This window comes from Corapipo altera, unplaced genomic scaffold (genome assembly GCF_003945725.1).
Source record: "Corapipo altera isolate COAL_440 unplaced genomic scaffold, ASM394572v1 112, whole genome shotgun sequence".
NCBI lineage: Eukaryota > Metazoa > Chordata > Aves > Passeriformes > Pipridae > Corapipo > Corapipo altera.
The window spans coordinates 7,011,583-7,035,214 of NW_020884899.1; the positions used below are offsets into that span (position 1 = coordinate 7,011,583).

General features: G+C 38.8%; 1 protein-coding gene across 3 annotated transcripts in view; it reads right to left on the minus strand.

The window, feature by feature from the left end:
• Positions 1-23,632, minus strand: part of LOC113949901 (BEN domain-containing protein 5-like) — a 910,469-nt gene that overhangs the window by 338,615 nt on the left and 548,222 nt on the right. The window contains exons 2-5 of one of the 3 annotated variants that reach the window (XM_027649029.1): positions 14,711-14,844; positions 12,712-13,081; positions 6,399-6,547; positions 1,122-1,335 (exon numbers count right to left, since the gene is read on the minus strand). The exons of 1 other annotated variant lie outside the window; for it this stretch is intronic. In XM_027649029.1, the coding sequence (XP_027504830.1) occupies positions 1,122-1,335; positions 6,399-6,547; positions 12,712-13,081; positions 14,711-14,844 (867 nt within the window). Of the gene's footprint in view, positions 1-1,121; positions 1,336-6,398; positions 6,548-12,705; positions 13,082-14,710; positions 14,845-23,632 lie in introns of all 3 variants that reach the window. One more of the 3 variants, XM_027649028.1, reaches the window with a different exon arrangement.

Genomic DNA, 23,632 nt, shown 5'->3' on the forward strand with positions numbered 1-23,632 from the left:
CTTCCACTTCCACTTATATTCCTGAAGCAGATTAGTAAAAAGAATCTACATCTTTTACTCATTTCTTACAAACTAAGGAAGATGACAGTACAAAGGTAAGTTTTCAATTTTTCCCCACACAACACAGACATAGACACACGCACACACTCAAAGAGGAATCGTATTTCTTACTCCTAAACGTGGTACTTGGAAGGCAGAATACAACACCTCTTAACAAGATCACAGTTAAGAGCACACAGCAACTAAGAACAAGAAATGCAGAATAATGAATCTCAATCAAAGGGAGATTTCTTTCAGCCCTACTGCACTTTTGTATGGACACAAAACCTAAAAATCCAATTTCAGTATGTATTTCATGAGGAACCAACTCAGTTCTAACTTAAAGAGAAGCCTGAAATACCAAGAGAGACAGAAATGATGCAACACAGGCGTGATGATACAAAGGGACTGAAATTCACCATTTATTTTAAGTAAGGGAGAAGGCCTTCTCTCTCTCAAAGTACTACATACATGGACTCAGGCTTGTTACTGAAAGTGTCATTGCAATTTTCCCTGCCAGATGAGGTCAGCGATTTACACTTCCTGTCCAAATTCCAATTCAAGTGTAGCAATTAATTTTTACTATTTCCATTTCCTCCACTTAAAAGGGTAAAGCTATACTTTCTTGCCTTTGAAGGTACACGTATTTTATAGTCACAGCTATAATGGTTTCTGTGCCTCATGCCAGAGCCGGTTATATTCTGGATGACAGAACATGGTAAAGCTACTCTCGGTCTTGTTAAAAGGAATATATGCATTTAAAAAAAAAAATCATGATGTTAAAAATGAATTCTAGAACAACATATTGTTCTCCAGGCTGAGAGTCCTGCCCTGCAATGGTGATCCCCTCGAACCCTACTGAAGTCAATGTACAACTCTTCAGCTGTGAAGGCCTGCACTGTGCACAGCTATTGCAATGTGTTTGACTTTTCCTGGGTATGTATGCACTTCACAATGCAATAGCAGTCTGAATTACAGTTTTTAATCAGTTAATTTTAAATGAGCTGAAAAGAAGCATCTTTCAACTCAGTGATTAATGGTTAAACTCCAAAGCAGGAAGCAAAAGTTTTCAAATAACCTACCTCTGACAATGCTTAATTTGTGAGGTGAGAGAGGTGGCTTGGGAACGGCATCTTTCTTTTTTTTGGTTGCAACTCCTGTGACACTTCTGTTCTTGAGAACATCTGTTCCCCAAATCATAACCGCTAGATTTTTTGTATACTTTGAATCTCCTTGTGTTACTTGCAGCTGGTGCCATTTCTCCTCATCTACCCAAATTCCACTGCCAAGATGGACCTAGAAGGTAGTAATAATAACAACTTATCTATGGTATGTAGCACACAACAGTATCCAAGTGCTGTAGGAACATTAATATTAGGTACTATAATAACAGTAATTAGGGCTGAACAAATCCACTTTGCCTAACTCTGAAATTTCTCCAACTTTGTGGGTCAGGGAGTTCAAGTCAACCTCTATATATAATATAGTTCCTTTTGGCAATAACTACTTTTCCCCCCCACATAACCTGTCTCCTGAAAGACTGTGGTCAGGAACAGAGATCGAAGAAGGAAACAGTGAACACATCCAGTATTATAAAGTTATGCACAGCATATAAACCAAGCAGTTGCACCAGCCTAATTCAGGAGCAAGATGAAACACTTCCCTTCAACTGAAACAGACTTTACCCAAAGCATATTTCAGAGGCAGTAAAGAGGGAACTACTTCCTAAGTCATATCCTGTACCAGTTGGCAAAATTCAGCCTGATTGTTTAAAGTAACTGAAAGGGGAGAATGGATTTTGAGAGCTCCAATTTCAACATAAGCCAAGAGAGTTTGGAAGCCTTGTAAAGCTTCCAATTCTGTCATGAAGTGTGTCTATCCCGTGCCATCAATGTACCAGATGAATACTGTTTTGTGGTCAGGCAACGACCCACTGCTGCAACATCATAAACTTCCCATTATCCAAACCATGGGAAGTAGAGATATTTCACTGAAGTGGTAAAGCAGGATAATATGGTGTGAGACACTGGATTATTATATTAATTATTGGCTCAGAACTCAAGTGGTGCATTGTGTGGAGAGGGACAGGTCAAACTTTGGGAAGGTAAAGTGATGCCCTGTCCCACAGCCCAACCCCTGTGAGACTCACTGGGCAACTCTGGAACAGCTGTCAGTCAAACAGATCCAGCCTAGATCCAGCTACAGGAGTCCAGGAGATAGAGTTTGAACAACTACGGGGATCCAGGAGTGGTAGCTGTAATTCCCCTTTTCTCTCTTTCTTTCCTTCTTTTTCTCCTAATCTCCTTTCTTGATATTTTGGGTAACTTAGGACCAAATGGGCTGGATTTTGCTATGTTGAATGGGTTAGCATGTGCTGTGTCAGTGCTTTGTGGACTGCTTTATTTTGGTTGACTGTTACCCTTTAAACTTTTGCCAAATACTCTTATTATCTGAAGTTTACCAGTAAAAGAGAAAATGTGTGCAGCTTTCCTCCTGTGCTCTCTCTTAAGGCGTTAAAAGAACCGAAAGTTCTTATAATAATCCAGAGGGTGGATATTGTTGGAGCCTTGTACATTTTCATTTTGGTCAGCTTGTAGCTCAAGTGCTGGTCTTACATATGGGTACTGGGAAATGCATTGTAAAGCTTTTGTAGAGCCTCCAAAAGGAAGATGTTCAAGCCTAGTTTTGCTTATTAGCCTTGCTCAGCACTGACTGTGCTGGACTGACTCCCACAGGGCTACTCCATGTCTCTAGCACAAGATTCCCAGTGCTCCAGTCTTAAGATCAATGCAGGACAAGAATCTGAGTACTGACTGTCCTTAGGATGCCATTCTATGTTTGAGCCAATAGTCCTGACATTCATGACCCTGTGCAGCAACAGCGAGGAAACAACTCCACAGGTAACCAGCACAGGTCTGACACAAGTGCAGCCCCTGTGTGGAACCAGAATATTTTGTACCTGGTATGTCTATACTGCAGTTCCTGGAGTACAGTGCAGACCCCTGAACTACCTCTGCACACAGAAAGCTTTGTTCACATGGTGATGAACTTCATTCAGTGGGACACACACTTGCTCACCATCCATAACAAGCTAAGGCGTGATCAAGGCATCCCAACTGCCAATCAGAGTTCACTGCACTTACTTTCAGATAATCTGTAAAAGTGCAACATACCAAAAATATGTATCAATTAGACTGCTATATATCCAAAATCTAGGTTTCATTAGATCTGGTCCAATGGAGGTCCTTCCTATAACGCTTTAATAAAAACTTACTGCCACTTAATGATTAAAAAAAAATCCCATGAACAAAATCCTATTGCAAAACTGCATCAGGAGACTCCATTTCCCTTAACTGTTCTGCCCTTAGTTTTCTGTGGTTTTACTCCTTTCATGTGGCTTTACATAAACTGTGCCTGCTACCCATACAGATCTGAACAGTATCACATAAGTCCCATTAAATGCAAAGAAAATTGGACAAAGCTACTGTAAAATTTTATATACCCATAATTTTACTGCCTGTATTCAACCAGATACCATTTTTCCTTTAAATGGAAACCGCCTTTAATTATTAATAAGGGCTATAACCTCAAGAAATTTTTTATTACAACGACATCCTTCAAAAGCAACTAGTTGTTTAAAAACTTAAATAGAGTAATATGAATGGTTTGGCTACCAGCTATGTTATAAAAAGCAATTGAAAATTCTACCTTCCTCAAAGCATAAAACCGTAAAGCAAGCTGCCTTTCCTGCAGAATCTTCTACACTAAAGGGATTCTAAGAAGCTTTTCACAAGTCTGCATGGTATTTAGATCTTGTAATGGACATAAATTAAACTAGTAATAACCACAACACCAACACCCCCTTTTGTTTTCCCTTCTCCATTTTGAGCTTCTTCCTAAGTGCTTTTAAAAAATTCACCCTTTTGGTACTCTCTACATATTTTGTAAGACGACTTCAATCAGGAGTGAGCAGATCTGCGCTCACAATTCACTTATTTCTTGTTTGATCTTGGAAAAGTTTTCTGGAAAAACAACTGTAAGTTACTCAGAAAATAACTAAGGTTAGGAATGCTGTGACATACCAAATTTTGGAATGTCTGTACTACATTAGTTGTAGAGAGTGCTGTATTTGATCAAAAATCTGATTCCTCTCGGCCAAAATTAGGGTTTGCCTTGGCAAAAGATTATTTTGTCTCTTAGGTTACTACATTATTCATTAGCTTGAAGTTACTTAAAAGAAAAGAACAAGTCACAGGAAGTATTTTTAATATTTATGGTTTAGACAGATCATCTCTTCTTTGAACATGCTTCATTTATTAAAAAAATTATTGCTGGTATGAAACACCTATGGTAACAGCAACTATGTGACAGACAGTCACAGTCACAGAAATCTCACATCTCTTTTTCTATTTCTAGCACTGTTATGGTAAGGAATTTAATCTGTCCATGTCTCAGTTTACCTCTCTGTGCAACAGCCCCAGTACTGTCTCCTATTAATCCCAAAGCTACAGGAAGTTTACTGTACTCCAGATTCAGAAGACATTTCCTTCTTGCTGGAAAAGCTGCCCCATGGGCCGGACTCTTGGCTTGATGAAATCAATGGGAAATTTACTCCCAATTTCAGCAACTGCAGGATCAACCTTCAAGCACAATGCAACAGAGACAACAGCAAATTCAAAGCAATGCTCACTACTGGAACTGTGCTAACATCTGCAATAGATCTAAAATGTCTCTCAGAAGATGAACTCTTTTTTTTCTTCTTTTATTTTTTTTCCTTCTTCTTTCTTTTCTTTAAATGAATGCCATGGGCTCCTTTTCAGTAAGTCTTTTCCTCCCTCTGGAGGGAAGAGATTTATCTGCTTTGAAAGAATCCTACTCAGATCAAATCTGATGCCACAAAGGGCAGGATTTGTAAAAAAAGTATTTCAACTACTCTAGTGGTACATGTCAATAAAGGAATAATGAAATAAAGCCATAAATAAGGAAAACCGAAGAAAACCACCCTCCAACACTCTAAATACAATATCAGTTCACATTTCTGGTATCTGAGCTGGCTGTAGCCCCAGTAAACAGGCAAATGAAGACCCAAAATTACAAAAAGAAAATCAAAGAGATATTTAATATCTGTAAAGACAGAGAAAACTTCAGCAACAGAAGTGCCAAGAAGCTGACAGATGAAAAAAAGGTGCAGGAAAAGCTGCATACAAATACTAAAGGACATGCCCTATCCCACAGAACTTAAGTGGAAGAGAAGGAGGTAAACCGAACTCGCACAGTAATGCACCCTAAGTGTTCATTGCACAAATATACACAAAATATACAAGCAAATGACATATTTAAATATATTAGGCAAGAAAAGCTACCTGAAGCAAATACCTGTCAAACTGCCATGATTCTACTATTTTTCAAATACATTCTGTCCTCAAAAATTATGTTGAATTTATCTTCAGGAAGGACAGACACTTGTGCAGTCAATCTCAACACAAATCTGAAAATGCAGTATTTCATGCTACTCCATCAGTAATTCCACTGTATGGCAAAGCTGGAATGGATGTTTCCTCCTTAAAGGTTCTCAGATTATAGTTCCAAATGCATATATATACCAAGAAACAGGACCTGCATAGGCATTTCTGAAGGACATACAGTTTTGTACAAGAAACATAATGTTCAATTAATGATCATGGCAACAGCTATAAAAGCAGGCCTAGGTAGATGAGCAGACAATGTGTTAAACATGCTGAAGTCTGAAAAGTTCTCAGTCAGGTTCTGGCAAACTAGAGTTAGATGGTACTCCATCAACTTTATAATAAAGTATCTGGAAAGTAGCACCACAACAGCTCAACTCAGTGGCAATGCTCCTACCAGGTTCAAGGGAGCCCATTCCATTTTCCAGGGTTCATAATTACCTCCTGGACTCCACTTCAACACAAACATGAGGGCTTCTCTGCAATATGACTACAGCACATTACAAACATTAAAAACCTTTTAGGAAAAAGTATTTTGGTTAAATAGACTAATGTAACTTTATAATGAGGGTTACTGACTTTGGTCAATATTTGGTGTATTTCTGGATGTCACCAATTGAAGATTAAGTCAATTTGCTTGTGCATGCATATTTAATAACTATATTCCTTGTGTTGCACAGCATTCAGTGCTCTCATCACTGAGCATATTTTTCCATGCTGCTCATATTTGTGTAACTTCCCAATTCTTCTCAGCATCATAGCACATCTTTACGAAAACTGAGGAAGCTTCTATAAGCTGCTGCTGTGCAAAACCCCCAAGATCATGAAAATTTCACAAGAAAATCACCTGATGGACATTTGCAAATTATTCATGCTATATTTAAGATAAAATACCTTTCCATTCTCGAGAATATACTTGTCCATTACCGGAACAGGGGCAGGATAGTACGTTGATGTATTTGCCTCCTCATTGAAGGTCTTCTGTACCTCAGGTTCAGGCTCAATTGATTCAGGTTTTACTTTTTCAACCTCAATGGCAGGTCCTAGACAGTTAAGAAAAGAGAGCTGTCTGCTATCCCAGAGAACACGAAATCAATCCCTTCATCACCCATGGTTAGCATAAAATAACACATTAGTCATGTTCACTTTAAAGTTACAAGTAATCTAAACCAAAACCCTACTTCTGAACATCAATAAATAAAAGTAGGATAAGTATCTCTGCTTTATAAACATTAAAATGTTTAATTTTAATTTAAATGTTTAACTTTATTCTTAAAGCATAAGGACAATTACAGATATGGGTAATATTTCTTCAATGCACACTAAGGAAATTATGTTAAGATGACACTGAAGTTATAAACCAAAAGCAACAATAGTAATTCTTCAGATAAGAATTGCTATATAGTTGCATGGAAACTTGCATAATTTACTGTGATAATTACATAAATTATCCACATAGAACCACAAATTTTATAGAAATTTGAAATATCTTTAGATATAATAGAGGTGTATAAAAAATAGTGAGGATCTACAGAAATGCTATAAAGGAAACAGGCTACTTAAGCTAAAGTATCATGCACAGAAAAGAGTATCAAAGGTTTAAAAAACCCACATAAATTAGAATTTTGATTGTCCAATCCAACACTGATTTTTATTTTTAATGTAATCAACAAAAATTATGCACAGATTAAACAATGGAATACTACTGAGCATATGTTTGAGGTTTCACAGGGGGATAATTATTTTGTCAGTCATCGACTTTTCTTTTTCAGATCAAATTTATAAAATATTCCTAAAAAGACAGAATAACGAACTAAAATAACTTTAACTGGATTTCATGATTCCATTCATTGCAGTGGCTCCACCAGAAGTCTGGGCTATGGCCCCAAGCCTATCCTTGTCCCTTGATGTCTGTCTCTAGGATCACGAGAAGCTCCAGCAGTCACTGAAGTTCCAGGCAGGGGTGGTGGCTCAGTAACACAGCAAAGTTGCCAGCTTAGACCCTGGACACCAGGGGAATCAATGTGCCACTTCCAAGATCTCTAAGGATAAACTCACACACTCGTGTAAGTGCTGTATTGGACCAGGTTGGTGCTGAGAGCACTGCCCCACTCTGCAGCCCAAACCTGACATCTTCAACAAACGACAGCTCCATCAGCAGGTCACCGTCAGCCCTCAGGGTCCCTCCTGTGTTTGTGCACAACAACCAAGCCCTGAATTGATCTCACTCTGCAAGTCACGCTGGCACCACAACTCCTGTCTTAGTCACGGATCTTAAATAGTTCCTGTGCCTGGAACAAGCACAGCATTCATTCCTCCTACTTTGTGCAGTTTCATTTAGGGATTATTACACAGTGATAGCGGTGCTTCCTCCGTTGTCAGCATTTGACATTTATCCTATAGCTTATTCTACACCTACATACCCAGCTAAATGTTCTCAGCTGGCTGCCACTCAATGCTCAGCAAGGACTAAAAGTTGTCTTGGCAACTCAGACAACCCTGTGCTGCAGTGCCACCAACTAAAGTGTCTCAAGAGCCAGCCCCAGTGCAAGCATGGCACAAACAGAGAAATCACAAAAACAGCCCGTCTGCATTATAATTTCACTGTCATCTTAGTAAGCACCTCTACTCTCATGAATATACAATGGTATGGCCAAGACAAACTAAACTTCCTAAACTTGAGACTGCTCAACTGATTCAGACTGGGAGAAAGACCTGCATTGATTCAAGCAGCCAAAGCCTGCCCACAGCATGGGCACACCTGAACAACCAGATGTAGGGACGTAATTGCCAGGGTGACCTTAAGAAGTCATCTTTTAGCTGTTACTTTAAGAAAACATTCTTCAGCAAAGGGCTATTTTGAGTTTTCTTATACTTTGAAAGTCACTTTGAGGAAGACATCTAAGTACAACCACCTTCTTCCTAGCAGGAAACGTTTATTTCAGTTTAAACACTTTTACTACTTGCTATTTAGGAGTCTTTCACTATTTTGTTTATAGTTATATATTGACACACCTGCAATTTGGTTTCCAGAGTTTCCCCAACAAAAAGAGTTGATTAAAGTCCACAATAACCACAGCTCAGAAAACCTCTGTTGCAACTCATGCTTTACTGCTTGCTTAGCAGTCACCAAGAGAAAGCCTTTAAAAGGTCTTCTTTTATATTCTGATTTTTGATTGCCAAACAGAAACTGCCTCTAACCAGGCAGTTTTCACAGCCACTTTCACCATCCACCGAACTGCATTTTCAACCCAGTGTGCTGTGAATTAGACACGCAACCTGCACTATTGCCTGACTGCTGTGTGCCCAATTTACCACACACCACACTCCAAGCTTCCCCTCTCTACTGTAGCTCTTATGCTCTGCATCTTGTTCTAAAGATAATGAATGGGACATATAAAAACACATACTACTATCTAAAGGCTTAACACTTATGTAATAAGGATCAGGAAAAAAAAAAAAAGACAATTCTTCAGAATACAAGAAGGAATTAAATGTTTTATTGCAAAATCTCTCTCCTTCTGACTGTAATTTTCTTATAATATCTGAGAGGCCAGCAGGTTCAAATGCAGAATGAAGAACTAGAAGGTTTCCCTTCACCATCTCTTTTCCTCTAAAATGCATCTTAGGCCACACGCTACTCAAAAGTTAGTTAGAAAGTAAAAATAAGTGATAAAGTGGTCAATATACATTTGTAAGCAGCAAGTTTTTCCACATGATCCACCTGAATCTGAAACAAAACAACACGAGTCTGAGGAGTGACAATATTGGTACTTCCTGTACTTGACAGAAACCTTGGCATTTTTTTCTGGTTGGTTTTTAATTTATTTTTTTTTTTTAACAACCAAAAGCCAAAAAAATCTAGAAGAGCTGAAAACCAGTAATTCCTAATGTGTGGCGAGACATAAATGCCATTTCATTCTCCCTATTCTGGTGGCAGTCCCAAGACAAGGCAAACTGGATGGCTGAAATTAAATTGGGATTAAAAATAAAATCTTGAGGGTCTGTGTGCACGTGCTGATGAATCAGTGTTTCTGAATGAATGTGAATATACTCCCTGACTTTGGAGCAACACCAGTGCTCAGCAATAACATGAAAACGAGGTATTTATCAGGGAGCTAACACCACCCAAGCATTATTGCTGTAAAACTTCACTATTACTGGCTACATACAGCCAGAGAAAACTGCACAGATCTTGCCATGGAGACAAATATTTTTTAAGAAGGTTTTGAAATTTTTCTTTTGCAATCCAAGGACAGTTTAAAGTCCCTACAGGGGAGAGTCAGTTATTTAATTCTCTACCTCACTCTCTGTTGATAAAAAGAGGGCAAGTTAGTGTGTTTTCAGGTGATAAACTGCAAAGGTCTACAACCACAGGGCTTCCTGATCCCAAAGCAGGCAAGGCAAGAGGCTGCCCATGTTCCTCCAGGAACTCAAATGAGGGATACCGTAACCTCTTCTACAACAGTCATCACATTTTTCCACTGTTTTGGTCCCTAGAGCCCTGGTCAAATGCCTGCCTCCTGCAGGAAGTGATCTGTTGGGCAATAACACGCTAAAATCATAAAGATTAAACATATCTCCCCGGATCAGTACTGATTTCACTGCTGGTATTTGCCACATCCGCCTTCGAGGCTCTTTTATGACACAGAGCAACCCAGTGTCACCATGTGGAAGACGAAGAACCTCACTCCTCCCACCAGAGTGGCTCAAGCTCAGCAGCAGAGATGAAGGCCTAGATCTAAGCACATTGACTTCCAGCTCCTCACTGAAATCAAAACGTTGATGGGAAATTAGGAGACTGACTACTTGACTGAGCCTTAGCTCAAGAGGCTGTTCTGTATTTGATCTGCAGGTTTAAAATGGCAACAGGCACGCATTTCCCACAGCTGCAATTCATCAGCACAAACCAGCTGTCATCTCATGCAAAGAAATCAGAAGTCTCTAAGGTGAAACAGAAATGCAATTAGTTTGCATTAAGTCCAGCCTGCTAGAAGTGCAGCGTAACATAAATTACATGTAATTTGAAACTCCAGGTTTAAGAGATCACTGCAACTGAAGATGAATTCAGGATGTAATTTATTTTCGGAACAATTTTCAGAGATTATTCACATACCCAAACATACCTCATTTGTAAGATGGAAAAGGAAGACTAAAAAAGTCTTTACGTATCTATTTCTTGATTAAAAGTAACACTTTTTCATACTGTCATCAGACTTTCCAATTTATAATGTGCTGAAGATGTCTCCCTTGCTAATTATTCATAAGTTTTGTATTGATCTTTCTAGAACACAGTCGTTTCTCTACTGTGAATGAGGCTACAAGGAAAGGCAACAGAGTAAGTAGCAGTTAATACAGAGTCTTAGGAAATACAAACCCTGTGAAGGACACAGCCCACAGGGCCAAACTCTACCTTTGTCACCATGAAAAGTTCCTTACCAATAATAACAAGAAATTTCTTTTTTTTTTAATTACCTATAGCTGATATTTGTCCAGGTATGTGATTAAATTAAAAGAACTTGTCTCCAATGTAATTGAGATTTATTTGCAGTTGTAAAGCAGGTGCCAGACTGATATAATGGAAATTCATGCCCAATATTTAGAGCAGATTCAGTATTTTTTCCAGGAGGTTTTGGGATTTCTTTTCCTCTATTTTTTTCCCCCCTTTTTCTTCTAAGGTTTCTTTTTTTGGCTCGAGAGAAAAATGCATCCTTTTTCTTAAAGTGAAAGAAACGAGACAGAATTCAGTAGCTGTCTTCATTTCACTGCTGGTCTCACCACTCCAATTGCTGTCAAGTCTACCAACTAAATTGGTACTTTACGCTGTTCAGCCCCATTGCCTACCAACATCTGGCTCGTGCTCCATTCACATAAATTCCAGCTAACTACTTGCAGATGAAGAAACATCTTTCCATCCAAGGAAAAGTTTAGAAAGCTCAGTGGAATCTACTGCCAACCACATTGCGTTTTTCAGGCTGGGGAAACCTTGCCTATTTAGTTTTATTTAAAAAGTTAACTAGAATGTTTGTAATAAGTAACGACATTTTAATTATGCACAGTGTAACAGTGATGAGCATTCACAATCAAACACCCAGTTCCAATAGCTGGATACTCCGAGAGCTCGGCTCCAAAGTTGTGGGCACACCTCAACACATGCTACAGCACAGGCACATGCTCTCTCCCAGGTTCAGGTTTGTAGTGAATGTAACTCTCAGACCCACATGCAGATTGCATGCACTCGTTCCAGTACAGGAGAAGAGCCAGTATCCAATTTACATGCAAAAATTAACTTTCCAGATACACAAAGGCAGACGTAAGAAACAGCATGCTAGGTTCGGATGCACAAATTTCAACCAAGTTTCAGTCACCGAGCAAATCTTCAACACAGCAGTACCACATTCTAATAGCAAATAAATGTAATTAGTAAAAATTCTGAAGGTATTCCAAGGGTACCGTCTTCAATGAAAAGGATGAACTTTTTATTTTGTCTTTTTTTCCCATTTATTCGAACATAATGCTTAAAGAATTCTTATAAACCCAAACAATGAGCAATTGACTCAGGATAGTTAAAACTGAAACCCAAATTACACAAACCTGCATTTTGTAACAAGTGCTGATAAACGGGACACTAATATAAAAAGTTTTTTTTAATTATTCTTTAACACTCCATTGTTTTTCAAATAGCATGGCTGTTTAAAGCCACTGCTAAGAAGTTTAGGAATATATCACATTCTAATAAGCTACTAATGGGAAGAGGGGTCAGAAAATGGACAGTAACAGTCACATAACAATAAACAAAAACCCTAACTGAAAAGAATAAATTAGCTTTAGCCCAACTAGTCATTCCAGTGCCTTTTTGGTTTTTTCCTTTTTAAACTGGAACATACTGGTGTATTTTGCAGATGACGCTTTATTAACTTTTTCAGCATATATCGGAAGGTCAGAGACTCTTTAAAATACAGCTGCTTAAAATGGAACTCTGATTCAGCCATACCAGCACAAAGACCTCTACTTTTTAAAGAAAAACCCAGACGTACATAGCATACAAATTCAACACATATTGTACAGCCACAGCAGAAAACCCCTTTAACATTCAATGTCCAGTTTAACAACCACCGCTATTCTTCAAATACGTTTCCGTTACTATTGATCACACTTGCAAAATTCATTCAAACCAGTCCCACTTAAGTCCGGCACTTACCACTACCTAGTCTTAGGAGCAGTACATCCTGGAGCCTCCTGTTCAAGTCTCTGAGCTCTTTCATTTCTGACACGAGTGCCCCATACTCTTTGAGCTTCTTTGCCTGTTGCACAAGCTGTCTCCGCGTTCTCTCCAGCTCCTGTTGAATGTGCCTCATTTCCTCCTGTTGCTGTTGGTAACTCCTCAGCAATTCTTCGTACAGAATCCGAGGAACTACAGCATCGTCCATATTGTTCATGCCTTCTGTAGTCTCCATAAAAGCCTCCTCAGGGCTGGAAGTATTACTGAGACTCATCCCGTTCTGTTTTTCAAGGCGAGCAACAACTGCTTCAATGCTTTTGTGTGTACCTTCACTTTGTTTCCTCCCATCTTGTCTCTGCACGTTACAAGAAAAAAATAAATAAATTAGGAGAGCAGTAAGAAGTAATAAAATCAAAAACTCTACAGACCTGGAAATGGTTAATATTTCTGGTTTCCAAAAACACTCTGCAAAAATGTTTTGCCTAACAGATTCTTGTGGATATAATATACATCATAACTAACGTGTAATTGTAATTTTGCTAAATGCAGGTACAAACTTCTGAGGCAGTTAAAGGCCTTTTTGCAACACTTACAAACTCACTGTCACTTGATCCTGTATATTTCTTTTTTAAAAAAGCAGATCTAAATCTCTTGTTCTTTAAAGTTTACCCTTAACATTCAGATTTCAAACAACAATTGATTTTCTGGTAAGTAAGAGGAAGAATCAGCTGTGTGCTACATTTGTCACCTGTGATGACATCAGAGATGAAAGCAGCACAGGGCACAAAGCTGTTCTGTGAACTGAGGGCTTGTCCTTCCCACACTTTGGGAGACAGAACCTTCCCTGACTATCCCTCCAGCACATTCACCCAACTGCCTGATGCAAGAGATTGAGTTAACACTATCAGCAAACATTGAAAGGGATTCAAAAACAGAAGCTGGAGACTGAATATAATCATCCAGCCTCATCTCCCTTATCAACTGATCCCTTCTATATTAATACTGCATTGCAGAGGCTTCATGTCCTTTGAAATCTCAGTAGAATTTTACCTTCAGTCACCTGCACAAACCCTACAAATTAAATCACACCTCTTAGGCCTCAATAGTGGTATTAATATGTGACAGTACGGGTAAAGTCACTAAGTTTTACAGGCCAAATATCAAAAGGCATTTGAATTTCCAAGCAACTGCAAGGAAAGCAAATGCAGTTCATGGGTTAGAGATGAGAAGCTGACACTATCAATTCCCATACCACAATATCCAAGAGTAATGTGGCAGAAAACGAAGTTATTTGATGCTACGCCTGCTGCATGTTCTAAAGACATTAAAAACTTAAAAAAAAAAAAAAAAAAAAAGCTGGCCCACCATAAAGAAGTGTACTAGTATCATTTCTGCAGCTGCAAAACACATGAACCCATAGAGCAATATTTTATTCTGAAGGTTGGCAGACTTTTAAAGAAATCATTTGATATAAAAAAAAATAAATACATTTCCACAGTGAGTTTCTGGCATCTGGACCTAAAAAGGCAACTGGCAGTTATAATGGAGGGATGTCAATTCTTCTTCTCAGCCACTGCTGTAGTTGGGAAGTCTCAGAGCACCCCTTCCAATTCCAAACAAGCACCGTGCAACGGGCCACAAGTGCCACCGAGAACAGCTGCTCCACAGTCATGGAACTGGGGACTTTTAAGGCTTTTTGGGCCAGACTGGAAGAGCATTGTTCCAAAAGTCTCAGATGGCAATTAAACTGCGCAGACAGGACACACAGGAAAACGTTCAGTTGCACTTGCATCAGGTTTTGAAAACCCGTACCCCACCCCCACACACAATGTGACCCAATTTCACCAAACACAGCAGTTTTAAGGGGATCAAAAGCAGGTCTGGAATTCTTAAGCTGAGACGTCTGTATGTGCCCCAAGCACTTGCAAAACAGAAAAACAAAAAGGAAAGGAAGGGAAAAACCAAAACGGAAAGACTTCAGTACCTTACTGTGTCTAAGCTCCACATCTTCTTCCCCATAATCTGTAACCTCCCCAGCTTCTTCTATGTGATTGAGAGAGAGTTTGGGGATTTTAATTTTCTTCTGCATCACACTGTTCTCAAGGTCAGTTTTGTCCTCTAAAATGTATATTAAAAATAAAATTTTGTTACATTAATCAGTGTACTTACTTCCAAATACTATATGACTTAGGTAAGACCAGTTAAAAAACCCCAACCTCCCGTGCTCCAATCCCCTCATAATGCCACGTTCAAATTAATCCATGGTCTAAGTCAACTGATGCACACTGAGAATTCTAGAGTTCCAATGGGGATCAATCTGACCCAACACCAGAATAAATACTGAAAAATGCCAAGCTAAATTTATGTGATAAGAAGTGCCAAGGAGTGGCTTGTACCATCACCAGAGTTGCAGAGGTTGTAAATAAAACTTCCTGAAAACTATCTGTATTGCTTTAAATTGTGTTTACCAACAGTGTTTTCATCTTTTGCTGCAGTTCAAACTCTGTTTAGAGTTAAAGGGAAAATAAACTTGGTAATTCATCCTGTGCTCTAACCATCATCTGTCAGCAGCACACATCTATTTGCACACACAGCATATTCTGCTGTTCCGCAAAGTGCAGGGCTGGAAAAGGGAATGCTGCTGGAGAGCTGGAAAGGGCATCACACAAAAGTTGCACAAGAACCAAATCTGTAACAAAATTACTATACAACCCCTATTTCATTAGTTAATGGTACTAATCCTTTTCCTTTAGATATACGAAGGCAACAGTTATATTAACTTTGGCGTCTCACAGAAAAATTGAAGTGAAGTAGTTTGAAGTCTAAAACATTTTGATGTATCTCAGAATTAACCATTTAAAAACGTTACTCCGAGACAAAAAAAAAAAAAAGAATTGAAATATTTTAATATTCCTGAGAAGGTAGGGAGGGGACAGGGAAGGGAGAGTTTAGTGTCCCCAAATGTGCCTGTGATAGTAAAATTCCCACAGAACAGACAAGGTCTTTAAAGATTCACCTGTTCCCCACACTGACAAAGTGAAAGGCATTTAAACTGCTGTCTTTGTACACTGTTGTCTTTGTACAATTAAAGCTTAAGAATAAGAAAACGTTGAGTCTTCTTATCCACCTGCAAACTGTATTTCACAAGTGTCCCGTGAATATTTTTGAAAGTGCCAATGAGGATGGCCCCCCTGAGTGCTTAGCTGCCTTGACTTTTGCTTTCTCAAATTAGCATCTCTCCACAGGACCTCAAAATGGTTCGTGTTGACAGTGTAGGAAAGGGAAACAAAGGTAAATCACTGTTTAATGAGGAGCAAAGCATTCATTAGAAATGAATTACACAGATGAATGCAATTCATTTTGTTACAGATAGAAATGGATCTCTTGTAGGCAAATGGTGATATTACAGCCCAAGGCTATGTAAAAAGAATAGGCACAGAACATGCAGAATAAGACATTAGACAACCTGAAATGAAACGCAGATGGTAGCAATAAATACTAAGACAGATGCAAAAAGAAACAGATAAACAACAAAAAACAGCTAGGCTTATTTTAGATCATTCTCCATTCCCCAGAGCATCATGGATGCTTATCCCAGTAAAACAAAAAGGCAATCCAACTGTTTCAGTTTTGAAAAATAAGCCACTATGTTTTCATCTATCTGGAAAAATGTAGGTTCATCAGAAAAGTGAGATAAGCCAATTCTAATGCCAGACAGCTGAGAAGAAAATAAGGGAGCCTTTCCCTAGAAAAACCACAAACTTCTAGACTAAAGGACTGACTGATGGGCATTTCTTGAAAGAAAGAAATTTAAGAATAAATGAATCCATACTGAATGGAAAAAAATGAAAACCACTAGAGTTTTCCATGTCTATGTATTTTGGGCTATGGGGTAGATTGAGGAATCCTTTGCTAAAATATGTTCTCACAATTCCTTAGAGGAAGAGCAGTGCATGCATACTACAGAGCCAGCTTCTCCTAGACTGCTCTGCCAAATCCCCTTCCACAGAACATGTGGATGACCTCCTTCTCTGTGTAAAGAATGCAGATCAGGTTCTGTGCTCTGAAATAACCCTTGGCCTCACAACCAGATGGACACAATCCATTACTTCACGCCGTTAAAAAAATTGTCTGCCGGCAACTGGCTGAGGTCACCAGGAGCCAGAACTCCACACAAAAGGGGAAAAAGAAACTTTGAAACAATCATGGCAAGGGGTCACAGAGGAGCAAGTGCCTGGGCAGACTACAAGAGTCAGCAAATACTTTGCAATTAATAAAACAACATGAAAATAAAAACAGTTTGGAAGAATCGAAATGTTTACCTTTTTTTAAGTCAATTCATAAAGGTTAAGAACACATTCTATCCACTTAATAATGCAAATGAAAGAAAACACTTAGTCCGGGGTCAAAGAAAACAGTGCAAATCACCTGGATTCTTCATTCTCTTAGTTCTCCACCCTACTTCTTGGTTCACCTATGAAATTTATGTTTGCAAAACTTCACTGGTTGATTGAAGGTAAGCTTGTTTATTTATCTCCTTACAAATGCTTAGTTTGTACATTACTGGCATGTAACTATCAACACAGTTCTCTTTCTCTTCATTAGACTTTTTGGGTTTACTGTTTATGTTGTACATGAACCAGTAAGTTGAAGAAGGGATCTCTTATCCCCCCACAAAATTTGAAGAGACAAGGGTAAAAATCAGCTTATATAAGTTAAAGCTCAGGAACTTTTAATGTAGTCAGTAAGCATATAAATGTTCCTCTGCCTTCCAACAACAATACATATAATATTTTTTTACATATGCTCTGGTCTTTGAAAGCTTATTTATACCCAACACAATCCATCCAGTGTGTGGGATATGAAAAGGCCTTTTGTTCTTTTTTTTTTTTAAAGTGCATTTCTAACCTCTGTTGTCTTCTGCATCAGCTGCAGATAGAGCCAGAAAAATCTCATTCTAAATTTGAGGCTAATGCTGGAGTACTGGCTCTTGTTCTGTAAATATTAATGGAATTCGGGAAGGGGTGGGAGGCAGAGAGAGGAGATGTGGGGGAGGGGTAGGAGAAATATGAACACGCATTTACAGAGTCCTAAGGAGAACTGCTCTGTCTGTTGTTTTGCCAGCCTACAAAAGACAGGTACAAAAGGACAATCCAGCAAAAAAAAAAACCACACCCATGATTTTGAGCCAGAAGAAAACCAGGATATGAACCAAAGGCATGGACAAGCTGCAATTCAGGGCCTGAGGCTATAGAGGAGAGAAAAGGGCAGCCCTAAAAACGTTGTAGCTCAGAGCCTCATTTTGTAAAATCATTTGTCTGGATTTTGTTTCCCAGTCCTTTAAACCGTTATAAATTATACCTTCCCTTAGGTGGCCATGGTCAGATTGTCATAAAGTTGTGTCTTTTGTTTTCCCTATACATGGAATAAGTGCTTCAGTGGTGTCAGCTACTGAGAACCAGCACTTAACATACCTAGCCTGTTACAAGTACCTAGTTAGGTACCTGTAACAAAATATGCAGCGTAGATGCACCATGAGGGACTGGGCAGCATTGTTTCCTTTGTTTTTTTAGGAGGGGACATTCTGAAAGATATGGAAATTAGGAAAATTTGCTTTTGTTCACAGACAGAGAAGTTGGTACTCTGTGGTTGGATATAAAGAGTGAAGCATGCTGGAATAACTGTACTCCAACAAAAGGTCAGACTTGGAGAGATCTTGGCAGACGACTCCTCAAGGCACTGAAGTACAGGGCTCAAGAGCCAGAGCATGTGACAGCAGCTCTCCCCACACCAGCTCCCACCAAAGCTGCACGGGGAGAAGAAAATGAACTGCTGAGGAATGTCAGAGTGGCTGGGAAGACACTTGGCCTAAGCAGTGCTCAAAGAAAGAAAAGCAACCCTGCATTAGAGAATCCGTATCAACCAGCAAAGGATAAAGTGCTCCTGGAACGGTTTTTTCAGTCAGGCCCTCATTTTAGTGTCAGCATGGGTGGGTCCAGGCCAAAAGGGAACACCTTCAAGTCTAGAGGGGCAGGGAATTGCAGCAGAAAAAGTGACTTTAAAAGGGCAGGAACTGAGTCAGTTAAATTAAAAGAGAAATTTTTTACTGCTCTAAAACTGAAAATCCTATCATGGGATGTAGAATAACACTACGGAAATCTCAAAGTCTCCTTAAAACATTCCAGACTTTCTAATTTAGAAATAAGGACTGAATAAACTAATCCCCTCAAAAAATAGTCCAAATGTTTAATTTTTTCCACTTTTGGAGTAAAAACTGAAAAAAAAAAAAGGAAGAGAAGTCTGCACTCCAAATGGATGAGGGATGGCAGGTCTGGTATCAGTCCAAAAAAAGGGCTTGGCAACGCTATAAATCTTAGAGTAATAAAATGAAAGAACCTTGAACAAAATTCATCCTTCCCCTAAGCCTTCAAAAAAATTCCATCCCTTGTGAAAAATGATATACTGACAGATGAAAAAACTTACCTTCCCATTTCCAGGCTTGTACCCAGCACATATGGACAACACCTGCACAAGATTCCCCACCCACTGCTGCACTGAGCTGGTTTGCTACTGATTTAGCCAGGTTGCTTCTACAGGCAGGTAACATCACCAGCTTCAGCAGGACCTGCATCAGTTACAGTTCATAAAGTACAAGATGCAAAAGAACTGAAGCAAAGAACCCATAACCAAAGGTATATGTGGTGCTACAAAGCAAATACACCAAGCACGACAGGGCATGGATTCCTAAGTGCCACTTACACACAAATAAACAATATTCAATACTGCTGTGACTGAGAAGGAAAACAGCATGATGATAATGATAATAATAATAAAAAAGCCACCTAGCTTATTTGAAACGGGGAAAAAAAAAGAACTATAAATTACTTTCTTAGCTAATTTAATGGAAACATTAAAGGAGGACTTAAACAGGAAGAACAGACAAGATTTCAGAAAATGTAATGATGCTGCAGGCTCAGAAGATATTCAGGATACAAAGGGGAAAAATGTGTCTCATATAAAACATGTCTGAGCTGGCAGTACACTGAGACTATGACCACTACCAAAGCAGAAGGGACTGAGAATGACAGTAACAGACAACACAGGGCAGCAGACAGCACTAGAAATGCAGAAGTTATTTGAAGAGGACAGGTGTCACCAAACTCAACGCAGTTAAAAAAGGGAGGGGACACAGAAGAGGGTGCTGGTAACCAGGTGCTGGCATAGTCAATGCAGGATTTGGGTAGTATAATTTACTATATTGTTTTGGGGTTTTTTTGCTGACTAGAGGAGAGCTTTGTTGGAAGGACAGAGAAAAAGATTCCAGAAATAAACACCAGGCACAGTGAAAGCACTATACAAAGTGTATTTGGATGGAAAAAAAGGTAAAGTTGGGTGTAAGCAGCAAAGCAGATGAGGTGTATATAAGAGACAGCAAGATTTTGGGTTGGGGATGACAAAAAAGATTATTCCTCCTCTCTACTCTAAATTCAAGAGAAATGGACAAAAACTGTAGGAAAATATGTTGGGCTATCCTAAGCATAAGCTGAAAAAGATTTCTGCTAAGGATGTCAGAAAAGGAAGCTGACAACAAATTTAAGTGAGAAAAGTTAGCAATAAAAAGGCAGAGCTGAGAGATACCATCATCTGGGCTTATATCACTCCCAAAAATTGAAGAACTAAATAGCCCTGCAGCACTTCACCAGAAGGAGAAAATGACAGTAACACACAAACAAGTGACTAGATTGAGTCTTCAGAGCATAAAGAAGAGTGAGCAAAGAAGTCAGGGAAGAACAACATATCAAGTAGCCCCGTGACAGGCAGGGCCGATAAGCACACTAAAGTGAAAACATGCACTTGAGGAACTGGCCCAAAAGGCTGTTAAATCTTGTGAAATGAATTTCAATAAAGCCTAAAGAATAGGAAACAGTGAAAATAATTCTTAATCAAATTGGGGAAAGGCGAGATAGAAAGGTCTTAAACCACAGCTGGACTGGTTTAGAGATGATGAGTAAGAAGGATGATGTGGAAGAAGCCTGAACCCAAACTGCTCACTGAGGATGGAGAGAAAGACACACCTGTTCCCTACAAAGGCACTAAAGAGAGAAAAAGGTTAAGGAGCCAAAATCCTACAGAAGAAGAGCACAGATTATATAAACACCTCTACCTCTTAAGTTCTCTCTGAAGTCCTAGATCAAGGCTGGCTCTCCCTCACTAATATTCAATACAAAATACAAATAAATGCACAGAGCAGGGACCTGCTGCTGCTCTCACAAAAAGTAGCCCAAACAAAGCCTACCATGCCAGCTACTGAAGCAAATAACTTTGAGGTCTGAATGCACTTTTTCCTCCAGTGGAACAACTGAGATATTCAATCTAATACTGGCAGGAGTGAGAGTTATTTGTATGGTCACCTATTTGTAGTCAAATTTATAATGCACATGAAGACATTCAAATATTTTGCAAGTCTCCTTTTGCATGTGCTCACTTATCAGCAGATTGTTCAGATCTACAGTCTGAGTATCAGCCCAGATATGTGAGACTTGTGATGCAAGAAAAACTTAATATATCTTCTTTCTTAATTTCCATTACTAATATGAAATCTATTTCTACATTCAAAAGTGAATATGAAGCCTTATCAAAAATAATTAACCAAAAGCAACACGGCTCAAAACTAATACAGCTAAAAATAGTTATTATTCCTTGTCAGCAAAACTGTCCCTTTCACTTAACTTTTAGTGGTAGCAGAAGAGCACTTGGCTGGGGTAGAAATGGATGGAGCTGAAAGATCAAGTTAAGAAAAGACATTACACTGAGAAACAGGAAATCATGCTCTTTACAAGACTGAGGATGGTTTTAATTCTGGATCCAATATTTACTTAAATATTGACCTTGAATAATTCAAACTTTTCATCTTAATGTCCCCATCTACCCCACTGAAGTGTTGTGCAGATTTGTTAATATTTGTACAATACTCTGCACATGTTGAACACAAAGGATTACAGCTATTACAGAACAACTCTCTTAATCCTTTCTGAAACAAGGACAGTAATACAGTATTACCATTAAATTAAAAAAACCCTGAAAACAAGCAAGATGTGAAAATGCCATCCTTTAAATATTTCCTCTGCACCTGCACGTGAAACTCAACCATGGGAACTATTTTTCAGAAATTTGAACATGATAAATATTTTACAAAAGATACTTATAATAAAACCTATGCATTTCTTTACAAGTTCAAATGTTCACTTGAAGAGATCTCATCAATCTCAATGCCAGCTACAATTTGCCAATCTGGCTGCCCTCACCAGGCAATCTGTACTATACTGTAAAATTATATCAGGACCAAACCCTGACCATGATGTGGGATCACACAGGCCATGGAGCTGCTGCCCACCAGCCCCCAGCAGGTAAAGCCTCAGCCCACAGCGAACACTCCAGGAAGCCTTTGCAACTATCCCCATCTAAGGAATGAGCTTCCAAGGAAATAGAGGGTAGATTTATGCATTTTTTAGTTTACATATAAAAATTACAACGTGGTTCAGCCTGTACTATTTTTAAAGGGTTTCTTTAAAAACCACAAATAATTGACTGACTGGCACTTAGGCAAGACACCGGAAAAAAATGTTTTACTGTTACATTATGAAAACAAAACCATTAACTTATTTTTTTCCCCTTCTCACTCCCCTGCAAATTTTAGCATATTTTAATTAGTCTTAGTTACCATAGCTACCAAAACCATACTATCTTTGTAAGTCAATTTTATTAAAATCCTGAAGTTCATGTTTTCACTGTATCCTGGTTAAGCTTATACAACATTTACAAGCATAACTGGTATTATGTGGTGCAACCTAAGTATCTAAGACCAAGCAAAACAGGAACAGTGAAGGTCACCTGTATGTCTCTATGTTATAAAAACAAATAAGTGACTTCTGACTACTAGGATGAAGCAAAAAAAATCAAATGTGATTGAGGAACAAGGAGGTCAGCTGAGAAGGGTTCAAGACAAACAAACAAAATTGTATCCAGAATAACCATGGTGATACATGAAAAGAAAACACTAAATATATGTGTAAAATGTTCTTCCACAGACAAATCCCAGCTTTTTAATTCCTTTTTACTGGCCCCTTATCCTGCTGATGATATATGACCATCACCACTGCCATAAGGGTTACTCCAAACCCCTATTAAGCAGCTGTAGTTTTCAAAGTTTCAAAATTTTTTTGCTGCTGCCATTTAAGCTTTGTGTGATATTAAGACTTCAACACTGAACAAACAGACACGACACCAAAAAGACCCCACAAAACTGTGCCTTTGTACAAGCCCTTCATATCTCAGATATGCTCCTACAGTATTATTTAGAAGAAGGGAAAAAAACCCTCCAGCCTTCATCTTACAAGAGTTAAAAATAAACCAAATATGGATCAAATACAAAATGAGTGTGAAATTTAGCTTTAAATATTTTTCATGAATACTGCCACACTTGTGTTCAGGACTATATTTAGGAGTGTGATGTAGTTAGTTACTCTGTTATACAAAATGATTTGGTGAACCTCTACATACAGCCCAGGTCTTTTACCTGCTGAAAAGGTAACACAGCAGTAGCATGAGAGCTGAGCATCTGAAAAAGTCAGTCACACATGTCAAATATCACAGTGAACAGTTTAAAAAAAAAAAAAGAAAATAATTTAAAAAAACCCCTATTTTGAACAAGATTCCCTCAGCACTGCCTAACCTGCTGGGCTCAGTTTCCCTCAGTGACTGCAGTGGACCATTTGCATGGCAAGAGCTGAGGCACAGGCACAACACAGGATTCCACAGTTATGGAGAGCTGGACCTGAAGCTCAAGGGCAGCGACACACAAGCTCATCCACAGGTACTCCCAAACTATGCCAGGAAAAATCAAACA